Consider the following 18789-nt stretch of genomic DNA (forward strand, 5'->3'; position numbering starts at 1 on the left):
TAACATTCTTTACATTGCTAAGTTAGGGATTGGAACATTAGGGATCGGAACGTTAGGGATTGGAACATTAGGGATTGGAACGTTAGGGATTGGAAAGTGAGGGATTGGAAAGTGAGGGATTGGAAAGTGAGGGATTGGAAAGTGGGGGATTGGAAATTGGGGGATTGGAAAGTGGGGGATTGGAAAGGCTTTTGCAGCAGCGTTCGCCAAGAGGAAGTAGGTGGACTGTAAGAGGCAGGAGGTACATTCGAGGCCCTCAGAAGGAATGGATAGAACAACAGGAAGTGGGGAATGGTCTCTATGGACGCCAGAAGGAAGAGAGCAAGGTGGTTCAAAAAAAGAGTTGAAAAAGACAAGAGTAGGTCCAGAAAAGAGAGACATAGAGAAAGAAAAGAGGTATCAAAAAGTAAAGAGGGAGGTAGAACAAGAAAAAGGGGATGAGCCAGACACTCAGGAGAACACTACTGCAAGGCTGAGGAAAGGGAACTCAGGACTCTGCCACAATGGAAACATTCAGCCCTACCTCTCTCAGTAGCACCCTGGTAAGATTGGGCTGTAAGTGGACTGTGACCAGGGTCACCTCTCCTTCTTCTCTGTGTCCAGAGCCAGGGTCTTCCGCAGTTTCGAGAAGGTGCCTTCCTATCCCCTGCACCCGGCCGTCTCGCTCAGGGAGCCGGAAAGCAGGATGACCTTCAGATGATGAGGTCATGGGTCAAGGGGCTATGCCATGGTGATGCTTCAGCTCAGAAAATGGAGAGTAGTCCTGGAAGTGGAATTATTAGAAAGAACATTCCATTCAAGTCGTATGTTCTGTGATGGATCTAGATCTATTTCTATGAGGAAATCTGTCATTTAACAGGGTTTCAGAGGAGAGTTTCTATGTCATCCCCTGTAGGTCACAGAAGGAGTGCACATGGAGAGGTGATGGATTAATGTTTGGATTTGCATAAACAAATACAACCTAAATAAATTAGATTGATACGCTTCATGTATTTATTTACATTTTTACTTAAGACTGTAAAGTATAATGGCTAAGGATAGCTATAAAGTACATACAATGAAATTAAAGTGCTTTTTTTCTGCAGTGGGCTAAATCAGGGCCAAAGTGTTTCTTGGTAATCTTAAACAAATCTACTTTAAAACAGAAGTATATACATCACACACATGGTTATGGGCTTAACAAAAGAAGACACCTGTACCATGTCACATAGAGTTTAAATTTATTCAATTTTTTCAGAATTAGGTCATCAGCAATTGGATAATCTCTAACCAATCAGAGTATCAAAGCCAATGAAGAATTTTAAAAGCGCCTTTGAGGGCTTCCACCATTTTAATGTAATCAACTGGATGAGACTTCCAACATTTATTGGCTGATCCCTCCTGGTGGCCATGTTGGAGTCATGTCCAACCGGGTCATCAGGAGGGATCAGCCAACCTGAAGAAGAAAATTAACTACTTCAAAATGAAGATAGCCTAAATGGTGCTGCACATGCTGTCACAGACGCTATGTCAAAGATAAAAAGATGAGTCCTCTATCAATGCGCTTTACCCACGTGTGTACTGGCTCTGGCCCAACCCATCAGTTTCTGGGACCAATCCGAGTGGTTAGAATGTGTTTGCATTCTAGAAATTGTCAGGAAGGTACTCCGATCCAGACTCGGAAGACACTAACATCTGTGGGCGTGGCATAGCGGTTGGCCGGAGCAAGGAGTTTGGTTAGCCAGGCAACATCTCAACTACTGCCTGAAACCAAAATAAAGTATTTTGGGTCAATGTACACTGTAAAACACAGATTAGATTTTTACTTCTGAAAATATCTGCCTTACGTTTATGGTAATAGAACTGCATGATCATAATGTTTTGTTTTATTTTAAAACACCAAGGCAAAGACTATGCTTACACAGGCAGCCCAATTCTGATCTTTTCACATCAGATCTTTTTCAGAGCTGATCTGATCTGCTTGGTAAAAAAAAAAAAAATTTGTGAAGAAAAAAAAACATCAGAATTTGGGCTGCCTGTCTAAACGCAGCCAAAGTGACACAAAGTCTTAGTTGAGATGTGTTACCTGAACACAGTGCTGTAGATGACTGGGTCATCCTGGGCCTGTTTCCCCCTAGGAGTGGGTCTACAAACAGGAACACAGTCATTATCATGGTTGTGGAATTCTATTGTTGTTATCATTATCTTTTACATTCTAATTGTTATTATTCAAATCATTGTTGATAAAGACTGGTTTATACTAGGTCTAAAAACATGGCTGTTTAGAATACCGTTAGAATATGAAGAAGTGTCGTTGGTAAAACTACATTCCCTTTATACGCAGGCCTGTCATTGCGACGGTCATTGTCCTTGTTGCAGAGAGGATATAACTGGTTGGTACCTGGATACTACACTGTAGAGGTCCTCCTTGGCTTGTTGCTCCCTGAACATGTGGAAACAGAAGCATATTGTCTAAATCTAAATAAAATGTTCATATTAAGTGTATTTCTTTAAAGTAGCTGTCTTACCATATAGAGCTGTAGATGGCCGTAGTTTCCTCGTTCTGCTGTTCTCTAACAGAGGACGTGAACACAAACACAGTGCAGTTGGTTAAGGTAACATCACCCATTGATTTGTGTATTGTTTAATCAATTATCACTTTACTTACATGTTTGCCCTTTGCTTGGTGTTGGTGTGCACTGTTGTATAGCTGACATCTTCCTGTTGCGATGGTTCCTCCTCTCTCCACTCTTCTGTCAGACTACAGTCTGATGTGAGGCTGGTTACATGCGCTTCTGTGGTCTAGACACAGTGAGATAGAGACAGAGAAAATACTGGCAGTGAACAGCAGAACTTTCTGCACAATAGTTAAAAAATATCTGGGCAAAACAAAGTTCAGCTACGATATTTCCACTTCCTTATTGTAAATGATCACACTTTCACATCAATTTCCTCTGTGAATCTGCCAGTACACTTGCTCCTACCCACACACAGACATATACAATTACAGTCTATACTGGTTGCAGGATTTTCTGCTTGTGTCTCACCACGAACATTGTGGGTGTTTTTGTGGTGAAGACTGCATAAATAGTGACTGCCTGCATTTTGTTCTGTACATGTGATAGCTGTGGCACACTGTGCTGCAACTGCATTGGGTTCAAACATTGACCCTGCATGACTATCATCACAATTAGTTTGAGGATAAGGATGTAAGAATTATTGTTTGGTTGCAACACAAAAGCACAAATATGACATACGTGCATAGCCCAAAACAAATAGCTGGAACAAATAGCTGGGAACAAATAGCTGGGAACAAATAGCTGGGAACACATGGCTGGGAACACATAGTTGGTAACAAACGGTTTAAAACATATTGTCACCTGTGTGTTCTCTTCTGTGTGTGGTTTTGGTGCTGTAGTCTTTTTCCTGGGGACACACAAATAGGCAGCATGATTTTGACTCATTTAGAATGCATAGTAAATCAGCTAAAAATATTAGTTTGAGGAAATAGTGGGTAAAACGTACCTGTGAGCAACAAGATGCCAAGCAACCATAGGCACAATGATAATCATTGGCACAACAGCAAGAACTGCAATAAGTACCGTGAGTGTCACAGCTACCATCCCCTTTGCATGATCTGCATATGAACACAAAAGCATTATCATTTAAAATACATTTAAATAATTTAGCAGACGCTCTTGTCCAAAGTGACTTACAATCAGTGCATTCATCTTAAGATATCTAGGTGAGACAACCACATATCACAGTCATAGTAAACACATTTGTCCTCAATAAAGAAGTTATAAGAAAAGTCAGTGCTATTAGGAAAAGACAAGTGCATTTGTTTTTGCATTTAAGTTGTTCAGATTTCTGATTGTTGGAATTGTTACTCTTTGTAACCCGTTGTGGTTACAACATGTTATTGTACTTACCTTTGACTTTCAGTGATAGAATAGTGGAATTCTGTCTTCCATGCTTATTGCTGACGACACAGAAGTATTTCCCACTATTACCAGTGAGAGTAACATTAAACTGTAGCTCAGCCTGATATACCATTTCCAGACAACTGCCTCCATCTATTTTAAACCAAGTGTAGTTCAATGTTGGGTTAGCATTGCTGCTGCAGGTCAAAGTAACATCACTACCCTCCAAAACTTCAGACGACGGCCAGACTGAGACTGAGGTATTCCTAGGGCCATCTGAAAGAGATCAGACAGGTATTCCTCCATCAGTGACTTTTTAGAAAACAGTGTTACTTGTTGATAAAACCTTCCTTTACTCACATTCAACATTGACCCTGATAACCTCAGAAAGTGGTCTGTTGTAATGCTTTGGCGAACATGAGTAGTTTCCAGAGTCTTGAAAGGATATGTCACGGAGGTAAAGAGTTGAGGACTCCTCTTGCAGGGGTTTTCTGTTCTTGAACCACATAACTGCAGATGAACAGTTGTACATACAGGTCAGATTCACACAATCCCCTTCTTTTATTGGTTCGCCTACTTTGGGTGTTGTCATCGAAATGAACAACTCTAAAAGTGGAGAAAAAACAACTGTAAATGTCCTAATCTATTGACAATGCAATGGTGACCTAAGAACATTTCACTTTTGAAGCAAATGATGGAAAACAGACATACCAGAAACATTCACGTTTGTAGCGTTCTTTCCCGTCCAATTGCCGTTGTTAGTTTCAAATCTGAATGCATATTCTCCACTGTCTCTCTGCTCTACTTGGTGGATTTGCAAAGAACAATTATGAACTTTGTTACCAACGTACTCAAATTTGGTGCTGTTATGAGTTCTATTATTACTCTCAGTGATGAAAGGGCCATCAAAAAACTGTTTCCTCCCTTGACTCCACATGACTTTTTCCACTGTTAGGTTCTTGTTATCAAGTTTCTCAGGATAGTGAAATGTGCATGAAATGACAACAGAAGAGCCTCTTACTGCACAGATCTCTTTCGGTTGATATGCCACAAGCCAGTCGGTGCACAAAACCCCTGAAACAAAGATCTATGTTTTATTGATTTACACTATGTATTTATGGCATCTTGCCAAATTATTCATACTCCTTGAATTGCTTCACATTTTTTTTTGTGCTACAAAGTGGGATGAAAATTGATTTAATTGTCACTTTTTGGTCAACAATATACTCAAAGAAATGGAAGAAAAATTCAATCATTTTTTAAAGATGAATAAAAATGTCATAACTAAAATATAATTGTTGCATTAGTATTCCGCCCCTTTGTTTAAGTTCAGATTGAGTAAAATTTGGCTAAACAAATCACGTAATAAGTTACATGGACTCACTCTGAGTGAAAAAATAGGGGTTGACATGATTTTTGAATGATTTACCCTTCCTCTGTCCCAATGCATACAACATCTGTAAGGTCAATCAGTCAAGTATTGAATTTCAAGCACAGATTCAGCTACAAAGACCAGGGAACCTTTGGAAAGCCTCATAAAGAATGGCAGTGATTGGTAACAATAAATCAGACATTGAATATATCTTTAAGCATGGTCAAGTTAATCATTATGCTGTGGATGATGTTATAAACCACCCAGACACAACAAAGATAGAGTCGTCCTTCTGAACTGAGCTGCAGGACAGGAAGGAAACTTTTCAGGGATGTTACCATGAGGCCATTTTTTATTTATTTATTATTTTACCTTTATTTAACTAGGCAAGTCAGTTAAGAACAAGTTCTTATTTTCAATGACGGCCTAGGAACAGTGGGTTAACTGCCTGTTCAGGGCAGAACGACAGAACAACAGCTCAGGGATTTGAACTTCCGGTTACTAGTCCAACGCTCTAACCACTGGGCTACCCTGCCGCCCCATTGGTGACAGTTACAGAACTTGCAGAATTAGGAAAATAATAATTGGCTAATATTTCACAATCCAGGTGGCTAAAGCTCTGACAGACTTACCCAAGAAGACACATAGTTGTCATTGCTGTCAAACGTGTTTATAACATGTATTGACTCAAGGAGATTAACACTTATGCAACAGCTATATTTGTTATTTAATTTATATGAATAAAATAATTTCCACTTTGACATTACATGTTATTTTGTTTAGATTGTTGACAAAAAAAAGGTTCAATAAAATAAATGTAAATCCCGCTTTGTAATACCAATCCAAGGAGTATGAATACTTTTTCAAGGCACTGTATTTAGACAGTGAAGCTCTATACCAGCATTTGGGTTTGAGATCAAATGTTTTATGTTTTATGTGAGGTGACAATACAGAATGTCGCCTTTCATCTGAAGGTATTTTCCTATATATATTTGACCATTTAGAAATGAATGCACTTCCTGTATCTAGTCCCCCCGTTTTAAGGTGTCAAGTATTTGGACAAATGAACTTATAGTGCAATATTGTATAATTTTGTAGTCACTTTTTCTTATCTAGACTTTTATTGTAAATAATAATAGACTATGTTTCTGAACACTTCTACATAAATGTGGATACTACCATGATTATGGAGAGTCCTGAATGAATTGTGAATAATGATGAGTGAGAAAGTTACAAGTGCACAAATATCATACCCCCAAGACATGCTAACCCTTACAATAACCGGGAAGGTTAGCATTTTTGGAGTGGTATGATATTTGTGTCTGTAACTGTCTCACTCATCATTATTCACGATTATTTCAGGACTATCCGTAATCCTGGTAGCATCCACATTAATGTAGACGTGTTTAGAAACATATTCTATTCTTATTTTACAATAAAAGTGACTCCAACATGACACAATACATTGTATACCACTAATTATACATGATACATATAATACATTACTTCCTAGTGTTTATTTTTTTATTTCCTTTGTCGTTCTTACCTGGCAAAATGAGTAGAGCCAGAGCTATTTCCATACAGATGGGTTGTGTCAGCCCAACACTCATCTCTGTAGCCAAACAGCAATCTCTCTAAGGTCCTTCACTTGAGTCGGAGTTCTTAATATAGCAGTCAGAAATGCAGAGTGAACCTCAGTCATCTAGTTTAAAACACAGACGTTTTGTGTCAATGCATTTTGGGGCTTGGAGTTACTCATCAGAAGCTGCCCTGCAACTGTCTTTGCAAGTGTCATCAAAACGTCTGTGTGTATCAGCAAGCTAATGAGCTGAGTGAGAGTCCTGTTGACATCAGAGACACTCTCTGCAACCAAATCAGGTCATTTTACCACAGGCACAACGGAAAGTATTCATACCCCTTGACTTCTTACACATTTTGTTTTGTTACAGCTTGAATTCAAAATGGATTCAATTAGATTGTTTAGTCACCCATCTACACACAATAACCTATAATGACAAAGTGAAAACATTTATTTAGAAATTGTTGCTCATTTATTGTAAATTAAATACAGAAATGTCTAATTAACATAAGTATTCACACCCCATAGTCAATACATGTTAGAATCACCTACAGCTGTGAGTCTTTCTGGTAAGTCTCTAAGAGTTTGCACACCTGAATTGCACAACATTTGCACATTATTCTTTTAAAAATTATTCAAGCTCTGTCAAATTGGTTGTTGATCATTGCTAGACAGCAGTTTTCAAGTCTTGTCACAGATTTTCAAGCCGAGTTAAGTCAGGAACATTCAATGTTGTCTTGGTAAGCAATAATGGTGTATCTTTGGCCTTGTGTTTAGGTTGTTGTCCTGCTGAAAGGTGAATTTGTCTCCCAGTGTCTGTTGGAAAGCAGACTCAACCAGGTTTTCCTCTAGGATTTTGCCTATTCTGGTTCTTTTTATCCTATCAAAATCCCTAGTCCTTGCCGATGACAAACATATCCATAACATGATGCAGCTACCACCATGCTCGAATATGAAGAGTGTTACTCAGTGATGTGTTGTATTGGATTTGTCCCAAACATAACATTTTGTATGCAGGACATAACGTTAATTTCTTCGGCACATTTGTTGCAGTTGTACTTTAGTGCCTTATTGCAAACGGGATGCATGATTTGGAATATTTGTATTATGTACAGACTTCCTTCTTTTCACTCTGTCATTTATGTTAGTATTGTGGAGGAAGTACAATGTTGTGGATCCATCCTCAGTTTTCACCGATCACAGCCATTGAACTGTAACTTTTATTTAGGAAGGATGCCTGTATCTTTGTAGTGACTGGGTGTATTGATACACCATCCAAAGTGTAATTAATAACTTCACCATACTCAAAGGGATATTCAATGTCTACTTATTTTTTGTGCCCTTGTGTGCCTTTCTCTGGGAGGCATTGGAAAACCTTGCTTTGTGGTTGAATCTGTTTGAAATTCACTGCTCAACTAAGGGACCTTACAGATAATTGTATGTGTGGGGTACAGTCATAAAATAAATAACGTTAAACATTATTATTGCAGAGTGAGTCCATGCAACAGAAGGCTTGCCATACAAAAGGAGTTGAATACTTATTGAAACAAGACATTTGAGCTTTTAATTTGTAATTCATTTGTAATTAACTTTGACATGATGGGGTATTGTGTGTAGGCTAGTGACACAAAACCTCAGTCAATTTAACACAACAAGATGTGGAAAAAGTCAAGCGGTGTGAATACTTTCTGAAGGCACTGTAAGTCATTTCCACTTATACTATATGTTAGCCATGAACAGAGAGACCTGTGGAGGTTGAGGGCGTTGACCCAGATTGTACCCTCACCTCAGTGCAAAAAAAGTAGGCCTGCCAATCACAACTTCTGCTGCGGTCCAGACCAAATAAGGAGAATATTGTTACACTGAAGTGATTGTGTGTGGTGTTGTACATTGTCCACATGGTGGCAGACTACTGTGTTTGACTCACATTTCCAGAAGTAAATTATTCCCAAATATATGCGTTATTCCACACAGAAGATGTATAGAATAAACCAACTATATGAACATGCACCATACATTTGTGAAACCTAAAATTAATATTAGTCAAAACAGAGAATAGTTTATACTACAATTGAAAAAACTCAAACTGAGAAATCTATTTTTTTTTTAAGGTTTACTGTAGGCTAGGTAGGCTATATGCTAAACTTCACAGTGGGTTTCCAATAAAATAAAAACATAACATTAATAAAAACACTGCTCAAAAAAATAAAGGGAACACTTAAACAACACAATGTAACTCTAAGTCAATCACCCTTCTGTGAAATCAAACACTGATTGACAATACATTTCACATGCTGTTGTGCAAATGGAATAGACAGCAGGTGGAAATTATAGGCATTTAGCAAGACACCCCCAATAAAGGAGTGGTTCTGCAGGTGGGGACCACAGACCACTTCTCAGTTCCTATGCTTCCTGGCTGATGTTTTGGTCACTTTTGAATGCTGGCGGTGCTTTCACTCTAGTGGTAGCATGAGACATAGTCTACAACCCACACAAGTGGCTCAGGTAGTGCAGCTCATCCAGGATGGCACATCAATGTGAGATGTGGCAAGAAGGTTTGCTGTGTCTGTCAGCGTAGTGTCCAGAGCAGGCCAGTACATCAGGAGACGTGGAGGCGGCCGTAGGAGGGTAACAACCCAGCAGCAGGACCGCTACCTCCGCCTTTGTGCGAGGAGGAGCACTGCCAGAGCCCTGCAAAATGAACTCCAGCAGGCCACAAATGTGCATGTGTCTGCTCAAACGGTCAGAAACAGACTCCATGGGGGTGGTATGAGGGCCCGACGTCCACAGGTGGGGATTGTGCTTACAGCCCAACACCATGCAGGACATTTGGCATTTGCCAGAGAACACCAAGATTGGCAAATTCGCCACTGGCGCCCTGTGCTCTTCACAGATGAAAGCAGGTTCACACTGAGCACATGTGACAGTCTGGAGACGCTGTGGAGAACGTTCTGCTGCCTGCAACATCCTCCAGCATGACCGGTTTGGCGGTGGGTCAGTCATGGTGTGGGGTGGCATTTCTTTGGGGGGCCGCACAGCCTTCCATGTGCTCGCCAGAGGTAGCCTGACTGCATTAGGTACCGAGATGAGATCCTCAGACCCCTTGTGAGACCATATGCTGGTGCGATTGGCCCTGGGTTCCTCCTAATGCGAGACAATGCTAGACCTCATGTGGCTGGAGTGTGTCAGCAGTTCCTGCAAGAGGAAGGCATTGTTGAAATGGACTTGCCCGCCCGTTCCCCAGACCTGAATCCAATTGAGCACATCTGGGACATCATGTCTCGCTCCATCCACCAATGCCACGTTGCACCACAGACGGTCCACGAGTTGGCGGATGCTTTAGTCCAGGTCTGGGAGGAGATCCCTCAGGAGACTATACGCCACCTCATCAGGAGCATGCCCAGGCGTTGTAGGGAGGTCATACAGGCACGTGGAGGCCACACACACTACTGAGCCTAATTTTGACTTGTTTTAAGGACATTACATCAAAGTTGGATCAGCCTGTAGTGTGGTTTTCCACTTTAATTTTGAGTGACTCCAAATCCAGACCTCCATGGGTTGATACATTTGATTTCCATTGATAATTTTTGTGTGATTTTGTTGTCAGCACATTCAACTATGTAAAGAAAAACGTATTTAATAAGAATATTTCATTCATTCAGATCTAGGATGTGTTATTTTAGTGTTCCCTTTATTTTTTGAGCAGTGTATATAGGAAACTTGAGCAGCATTGTGAATTGTAAACCTTGTAAATCGTCAGAAAATTAAAGTGGTTAAAGTGTTTTGATGTGTGCAGAACCTGACGTTACTACTCTTCAGCAGTTTTATAAACAAATATATTCGCTTAATCTAAATTAAACGTCAGATCATGTCTGACACCATACCCCCCTTCAGACTCCACAAGCCTACGTCCCTGGCTCTCCAACGCGTAAAACGGATCAATCCACACAATATTCTATCAAGCGGAATATGAATCACCCACTCTATCGTAGCCTAGTTGACGAAATTTAAATACGATCACGAGGTCACTATATAAGAGAGGACAATAAGAAAAAAACATATACCAAGTTGTCATTGGGGTGAAGTTATAGGGAGAAAGGAGCGCAAGAACGAGAACTTCACACAGTGTTCGACATGGAGAGGTCCGTTAAACTTGCTTTAGTAATTGTAGCTATTTCCATGCTGGTTTCTTGCAACCCAACCGAAGCATGGTACAAGCAAGTTTCCGGCCCAAGCTACTACTCGGTGGGCAGAGCATCGGGTTTGCTGTCCGGGATCCGGAGATCACCATATGTTAGGAGGTCCGAGACCGATTCGGTGGCGGACAGCGGAGAGTCTACGGTGAACAGCATCCTCTCGGAACCGAGCAGTCGACTGAATTCGGTCCTTAAATCTATGGTAAGAGGCTATATTTTACATTACTTATGTCCAATTGAGCAATGCGCACCAATGCGTAAAAGTGCTTAAAGGTGCGTAAAAGTTAAACATTGCTCAGGGCACAAGAGTAAAAGTAGTGCAATTATGTTTTTTTTTGTAGACTACTTTTATATTTCAAACTGTTTTGACACCCTGAAACTGGGTCATCATGAAGGAGCTGTCCATTCAGCACCAGCGCACCACCAAGTAGCCTACAGCCTCATTATACAGTCAAGTTTGGACTAGATTAGAAAAGGACATATTATAATCAGTTTAAAGTCAAATTGTTATTTTCAAAATCCACATTTTGGGGAAATGAATCTCAAACAGCCACAGGTCTTGAACATCAACGAACTTTCTCGTTAATGTTGCATTATGTTGATTAAAATGTCTTGTTTTTTTCCCAGGCTATTTGTATCAAAGATATCACACCGAATCTGCAGAGCTGCGAACTTGTTCAGGATGGCTCAAGGTTATTTCAATGTAAAGCAGACGTGTTCGTATCGCTCGACTCATTGGACTGTGTGGAAGCATGATCAGCACCGCGAACGTGGATGGACTGATAATGTTCGATGGAAGCGAATGTTTCTCATTTTCACAAATATGGCACAAATGTTGTGAGAATGTCTGTTTTAGCGTACTGTCATGCGCAGTCTGACTACTACTTCCCCTAACGGGTAATACCCGTCTGTTAAATCATATTATGTCATGCATAGCAATGTACATATGTATTCATTTCTTTGTTGAATGAATAAATACATCTTATATTGCACTCAAATGATTTTGCCCTATAGGTCTAAATTAATCCTGCTTCACACATTTGTACAATTCTCACCCAGACACCTATTTGTATGTAAATGTTTTAAGACATTTTTAATGCAAACCACTCAAGCTTGGCATACATCTGCCACTATCTTAAAATAATTACCAAAGACAAGTAAGGCCTGTACATTATTTTATTGAATTAAAACAAAATGTCAACACCAACATGATTATTGAAAAAAATTCCAAATGAGGAATGTCCATCTATATTAGTAAATATTACCTATATTAAATTATATAAAAACAAATATCCATCAATAAAATCTAGAAAGTGTCTTTAAAGGCACTGATGCAGTCAAATGCACCCAGGTCAGGTCTTATAGCAACGAGACCGCCTCCAAGTTCTCCTTGACGATGGTGTCCATGACGACGTGGAAGACCACCCGTACGTTGTGTGTGTCCGTGGCGGTGGTGTAGTGGTGGAAGACAAGCTTGTTGGGGGTCCTGTTGCAGGCCACAAACATGCCAGTGATGTGACGCGAGGCAGCATCCACGTCCCTGTCGGCTCCTGTATAAGGGGACGTAGCAGAGAAGTCCCCTCAGTTGAGTGACATATACCCAATTGAGTTAAGTATACGAGTTGAATTTCAAGTTCAATCTCCCACAACTGCCTGATGGGCTGGCCCATGTTTAAGTGAATTTAGTTTTTTTGTGCTGTGATCATTTGGCTAATGAAGGGGGCCTCAAAAAAATTAAAAGCTGGTGTTACAAATTCTCTGGCAAATATATTTCTCAGTCCACCCCTGTCCATCTCCATAGGCTTGTAGCTTATTCCATATCATCATCAACTCCATCACACGATTACAAAGACTGACTCTGGTACAAGAGTGCTGTAAGGAAACATGTTTAGTAGCAATCATGCGTCCTAAAAATGAAAAACGGTGAATGTCTGCTGAGCCTTGCTCCTAGATGTATTTTTATAAAGGACTCACAGTATTAGTTAGGTGTGTACATGTTTCAAAATCATGGACAAATTTAAAGGTTTGAAAAAATCCAGTGTCTGGAGATAAATGTCTCATTTAGGCATGATGAACTGAAACTCAGTGAACAAGTGAAATTATGTTCCGTGACAAGTTCACACAAAACAACTTGGTTTTTATAGAGTGGAAAAACAGAGAGAGAACAACCCCTGCAGCTCAACTGAATCACCTCCATTTTAATTACCACACGTCCAGTTCTGAGGGATGAGAGTGAAATATATAAGACTGTTACAGAGCCCTTAGGACCAGAGAGGCTGTGTATAAGTGAGGTGTTATCGGTCTGCCATGATAACCCCCCAGGCAAGACATTCTGGCTCCTGAGTGGCTGTGTCTGAAATGGTGTCGTATAGACCTCTGTTCAGAAGTAGTGCACCATGTAGAGAATAGGGTGCACTTTAAACCCCAGCCATTGTCTTGTACCTTGATACTCCCATTGGGAATGCTATGAGTAGGAGTCCCCTCATGCTGCAGGGGAAAGTGCAGTAGTTCCAGTCTAAAGAATGTGGCAGCGTAAACCGGAATGTGGATTCTGGATGTATGTTGGAGGGGGATTCCCATAGAAAACACAGTAACACAGGAATGCCTGCAAAGAAGGGATTCTCCATATGGAGAAACCAGTCCCAGCTTTAAAATGACATGCAGCCTATAGCCTTTCTAAACACTATATAAATGTAGAACGTATGTCATGCTCTATAAAGGGTTCATACAAGTGGCATAACTGTGTGACAACCACCAATGTCAAATATACCATAACCCACTGTTAAATATTACAAACCTGTGCTTTATAAAAGGGTGGCATAAGCACAGCTTAATAAATCATTCAATTGAGGCTTCACAAAGCATTTATAACATTGTCATGCATCTTGGTAGAGCATTGCAATGTCAGGATAGTGGGTTTGATTCCCAGGACCAGCCATATGTTCAAATGTATGCACGCATGACTAAGTCCCTTTGGATAAAAACGTCTCAATGGCAAAATTATTATATTTCACTAAAACACTTCTAGGACGGCCCAACCGTTTTCCCTCTTCGGTGCATAGCCGATATTGACCTCGACATTTCGCAAAATGACACAGGCTCTAAAGTCCTGTCATGCACAGAAAATGTTAGTAAAGCTTTTTAAAACCATTTCAAATTTGCCTAATTATGATTTTTTTTTGTCTTTCCAAATTCCGCAATTTTTTCCTGGTTTTCCCCTTGTTTTCTTCTCACACTTTAATACAAAAACACTGAACTGCTTAAAACAATGCTTAAACCGAATCAGGGGGTACATTTTGAGCTCTAAAATATAGAATCATAAAACCAGACATATACAGTGCCTTCGGAAAGTATTCAGACCCCTTGACTTTCCACATTTTGCTAGGTTACATCTTTATTCAAAAATGTATTCAAGTGTTTTTCCCCCTGATCAACACACACAGACAAACCAAAACAGGATTTTAGAAATGTTTGCTAACACTCCCACTGTCTGCCGAATTCTTTTCTCTTGTTTTATTTAATAGGGTTTTGGCACCTCTGAACACTCCTCATTATCACCTTCTATGCAAGCATCCACTCACACACACACACATCCCATTGTTACTTAGATATATATTACTTTATTTAATAAATATGTTCGTTATTTCTGTCATAAAGTTGGCCTGTTGGGGGAGATTTATGACCCCAATAAATACCTTTCCCCTTTTTCCCCTCTCTACCGATGTGACTATTGAAAATCCCTTTGTTAACAGAGTCTGGGAACATCAAATGGTGGGAAACGGAACCCTATTTGGGTAAACTAACCAGTTGAAAATATGCGTTGGTACTTAATGAATATGATGTCAGATCAGTTGGCGTCAGACATTATTACTGATGATAGTTTGACGTCCTATCTTGGAAAGTCTACACATTCTAGTTATCAGATTCACATGGAATTGTTGTGCAATTTAAATGTTTAAATATGAAATGTAATTTTAGCTCCTAAGTGAGAGAAATGGTTTTCATGAGTGAACTATGCCCAACTCAGTGGCCCATGTGAACAGACATCGGTTGTAAACTATGAAACACGGCCCTCTCCCCCAACCCTATATAAGCCCCTTTACGAAAATGTAACTTCCTGTTCCAAGGACGTGGACTTGTGGTCCCCGCGTTAAAAAGAAGGTCACCTACAGAACTAAGCCAACATCAGCGTGAGCTCTGGTTGAACGACAAGAACATAACAAAATTAGCATCGAATTTCAACGTGAAGATGACGGTCAACACACCGAAAGGATGAAATTCGACTATACCAGCCAGAATATAGCATGAGCTTAAAAGTATGGCAACTTGGTATGAACTTTGAACTCTTATTCACTAGAGAAGTGATACCCTCTCCGTCCGCTAAACGTGGGCTAGGAGAGGATGGACAGAGTATCCATTCACCACTAGACATTCTTCAGAGGATCAGAGAACCATGCTGGACCACCCCGCCTTCTATCTACGACCAATCTACCGAAGCACAGCTCAGAGTAAATATTGATTGCATTTTCCTTTTTCAAATGGGTGGTTATTTAGAATGCATAAGACACTGTATTTACGATAGCATAGCTGCCTACGGCCCGATAGAGACATAGCTTCTCCCTTTGTTCTTTAGTCTTCCCGCTCTTTCACTCAAACCCAACACCCTTTCTTTGTGTAACCAGCCGTCGTATCCGTTCCTTCCGCTAGGGACGTTTTCCTTGACATAATTTGCAATCAATGTATGATCAATTCTGTGTAGATGTAATTCTGTGTGATTTAGGTATTTAGTAAATAAATAATTAAACCACATTTTGTATTGCTGATTCAACTTGTTAGCCAGGGTTCGTGAAGATAACCAATCATTTACAACTTTCAGATTAAACTAAATAAAGTGATGATTAAATTGACTGCTATTGAGGTAAAAGATTACCAGGTCTTTAAGAGTTTATTCGGAAGATAACAGCTCTAAACATTATTTCTTGGTGCCCCAACATTCTAGTTAATTACATTTACCTGATTAGCTTAATCAGGTAATATTAATTACAGAGAAATTATTTTATAGAATAGCATGTCAATATCACTTAATCCGGCATAGCCAAAGACACAACATTTCTTTATCTCCCCATCGTCTCCCTCTGTTACAGGGTACGAGCCAGTTCGTAACAGGTGTGACGCGACAAGCTTGGCACACCTGTATTTGGGATGTTGCTCCCACTCTTCTCTGCAGATCCTCTTCAGCTCTGTCGGGTTGGATGGGGAGCTTTGCTACACAGCTATTTTCAGATCTCTCCAGAGATGTTCGATGGGATTCAAGTCTGGGCTTTGGCTGTGCAACTCAAGGACATTGAGACTTGTCTCGAAGCCATTACTGCATTGTCTTGGCTGTGTGCTTAGGCTCGTTGGAAGGTGAACCTTGGCCCAAGTCTGAGGTCCTGAGCGCTCTGGAGAAGGATTTCATTAAGGATCTCTGTACTTTGCTCCGTTCATCCATGCCTCGATCCTGACTAGTTTCCCAGTCCCTGCCGCTGATAAACAATCCCACAGTATGACGCTGCCACCACCATGCTTCACCGTAGGGATAGTGCCAGGTTTCCTCCAGACGTGACGCTTGGCATTCAGGCCAAAGAGTTCAATATTTGTTTCATCAGACCAGAGAATCTTGTTTCTCATGCCTTTTGGCTAACTCCCAAGTGATTTATACTGAGGAGTGGCTGCCGTCTGGCCACTACCATAAAGGCCTAATTGTTGGAGTTCTGCAGATGTGGTTGTCCTTCTGGAATCTTCTCCCATCTCCACAGAGTAACTCTGGAGCAACTCTGGAGCTCTGTCAGTGTAACCATCGGGTTCTTGGTCACCTCCCTGGCCAAGGCCCTTCTCCCGATTGCTCAGTTTGGCTGGGCAGTCAGTTTTAGAAAGAGGTGGTTCAAATGTTCCATTTAAAAAAAATGGAGACCACTGTGCTCTTGGGGACCTTTAAATGGTGCAGAAATTTTTTGGTTCCCTTCCCCAGATCTGTGCCGCGACGCAATCCTGTCTTAGAGCTCTACGAACAAGTCCTTCAAACTCATGGCTAGGATTTGCTCTGACATGAACTGTCAACTGTGGGACCTTATATAGACAGGTGTGTGCCTTTAACTCATGTCCAATGAATTTAATTTACTGGTCTACAATCAAGTTGTAGAAACATCAAGGATGATCAATAGAAACAGGATGGACCTGAGCTCAATTTCAAGTCTCATAGTAAAGGATCTGAACATTTGTGTAAATAGTTATATTCATTTTTAAAAGAATGTGCAAACATTTCTAAAAACCTGTTTTGCTTTGTCATTATGGGGTATTGTGTGTGGATTGATGAGGAATATATTTATTTTAATCCAGTTTAGAATAAGGCTGTAACATAAAATGTGGAATAAGTCTACTTTCAAATGCACTGAATAGCCACCAGGATCCATATTGACCATACAGTTGAAGTCGGAAGTTTACATACACTTAGGTTGAAGTCATTAAAACTCATTTTTCAACCACTCCACAAATTTCTTGTTAATTAACAAACTATAGTTTTGGCAAGTCGGTTAGGACATCTACTTCATGCATGACAAGTAATTTTTCCAACAATTGTATACAGACAGATTATTTCGCTGTGTCACAATTAAAGTGGGTCACACTAGGTTGACTGTGCCTTTAAACAGCTTGGAAAATTCCCCGAAATGATGTCATGGCTTTAGAAGCTTCGGACAGGCTAATTGACATCATTTGAGTCAATTGGAGGTGTACCTGTGGATGTATTTCAAGGCCTACCTTCAAACTCAGTGCCTCTTTGCTTGACATCATGGGAAAATCAAAAGAAATCAGCCAAGACCTCAAAAATACCTGAAGGTACCACGTTCATTTGTACAAACAATAGTATGGAAGTATAATCACCATGGGACCACACAGCCGTCATAACGCTCAGGAAGGCGACGCGTTCTGTCTCCTAGAGATGAACGTTCTTTGGTGCGAAAAGTGCAAATTAATCCCAGAACAGCAAAGGACCTTGTGAAGATGCTGGAGGAAATGGGTACAAAAGCATCTATATCCACAGTAAAATGAGTCCTATATCACCATAACCTAGAAGGCCACTCAGCAAGGAAGAAGCCACTGCTCCAAAACCGCCATAAAAAAGCCAGACTACGGTTTGCAACTGCACACGAGAACAGAGATCGTACTTTTTGGAGAAATGTCCTCTGGTCTGATGAAACAAAAATAGAACTGTTTGGCCATAATGACCCTCGTTATGTTTGGAGGAAAAAGGGGGAGGCTTGCAAGCCGAAGAACACCATCCCAACCGTGAAGCATGGGGGTGGCAGCATCATGTTGTGGGAGTGCTTTGCTGCAGGAGGGACTCTTGCACTTCACAAAATAGATGGCATCATGACGAAGAAAAAATGTGGATATATTGAAGCAAGACATCAGTCAGGAAGTTAAAGCTTGGTCGCAAATGGGTCTTCCAAATGGACAATGACCCCAAGCATACTTCCAAAGTTGTGGCAAAATGGCTTTAGGACAACAAAGTCAAGGTATTGGAGAGGCCATCACAAAGCCCTGACCTCAATCCCATAGAAAATGTGTGGGCAGAACTGAAAAAGTGTGTGCGAGCAAGGAGGCCTACAAACCTGACTCAGTTACACCAGCTCTGTCAGGAGGAATGGGCCAAAATTCACCCAACTTATTATGGAAAGCTTGTGGAAGGCTACCCAAAAC

General features: G+C 40.5%; 2 protein-coding genes and 1 long non-coding RNA gene across 9 annotated transcripts in view; 1 reads left to right on the forward strand and 2 right to left on the reverse strand.

Moving 5' to 3' along the window:
* Positions 1-1240: 1240 nt before the first annotated feature.
* Positions 1241-7095, reverse strand: LOC110487040 (B-cell receptor CD22). 5 transcript variants are annotated; one of them, XM_021558941.2, is made up of 11 exons: positions 6821-7095; positions 4614-4976; positions 4263-4412; positions 3912-4178; positions 3505-3616; positions 3360-3405; positions 2648-2781; positions 2508-2552; positions 2381-2422; positions 2066-2125; positions 1241-1743 (listed from the first exon to the last, which is right to left on the reverse strand). In XM_021558941.2, exons 1-11 carry the CDS (start codon positions 6882-6884, stop codon positions 1737-1739), a joined length of 1290 nt encoding a protein of 429 aa, XP_021414616.2. In that variant the 5' UTR covers positions 6885-7095; the 3' UTR covers positions 1241-1736. The 5 variants fall into 5 exon arrangements, with proteins under 5 accessions (XP_021414616.2, XP_036797703.1, XP_021414614.2 ...); XM_036941808.1 differs by having other exon boundaries at positions 4263-4508; XM_021558939.2 differs by having other exon boundaries at positions 4263-4508; positions 4614-4989.
* Positions 7096-10520: 3425 nt separating this feature from the next.
* Positions 10521-12041, forward strand: LOC110487048. Its single transcript, XR_005035627.1, has 2 exons — positions 10521-11251; positions 11677-12041. It is a non-coding gene; the product is annotated as an uncharacterized LOC110487048 (long non-coding RNA).
* Positions 12042-12211: 170 nt separating this feature from the next.
* Positions 12212-18789, reverse strand: part of LOC110487033 (guanine nucleotide-binding protein G(o) subunit alpha-like) — a 34118-nt gene continuing 27540 nt past the window's right edge. For all 3 annotated transcript variants that reach the window (XM_036941812.1, XM_036941813.1, XM_036941814.1), the window contains one exon: positions 12212-12599. In XM_036941812.1, the coding sequence (XP_036797707.1) occupies positions 12409-12599 (191 nt within the window). In that variant the 3' untranslated portion in view covers positions 12212-12408. The remainder of the gene's footprint in view (positions 12600-18789) is intronic.

Source organism: Oncorhynchus mykiss, chromosome 13, assembly GCF_013265735.2.
Source record: "Oncorhynchus mykiss isolate Arlee chromosome 13, USDA_OmykA_1.1, whole genome shotgun sequence".
NCBI lineage: Eukaryota > Metazoa > Chordata > Actinopteri > Salmoniformes > Salmonidae > Oncorhynchus > Oncorhynchus mykiss.

Bases quoted from the DNA above. Each gene is read 5' to 3' on its own strand.
- LOC110487040 (XM_036941808.1), bottom strand. From the start codon at position 6,884: ATGAGTGTTGGGCTGACACAACCCATCTGTATGGAAATAGCTCTGGCT. The intron at 4,509-4,613 runs GTATGTCTGTTT...CTCCACTTTTAG, and splicing joins TACAAACGTGAATGTTTCTG to AGTTGTTCATTTCGATGACA. The intron at 2,553-2,647 runs GTAAGTAAAGTG...GTCCTCTGTTAG, and splicing joins ACCAAGCAAAGGGCAAACAT to AGAACAGCAGAACGAGGAAA.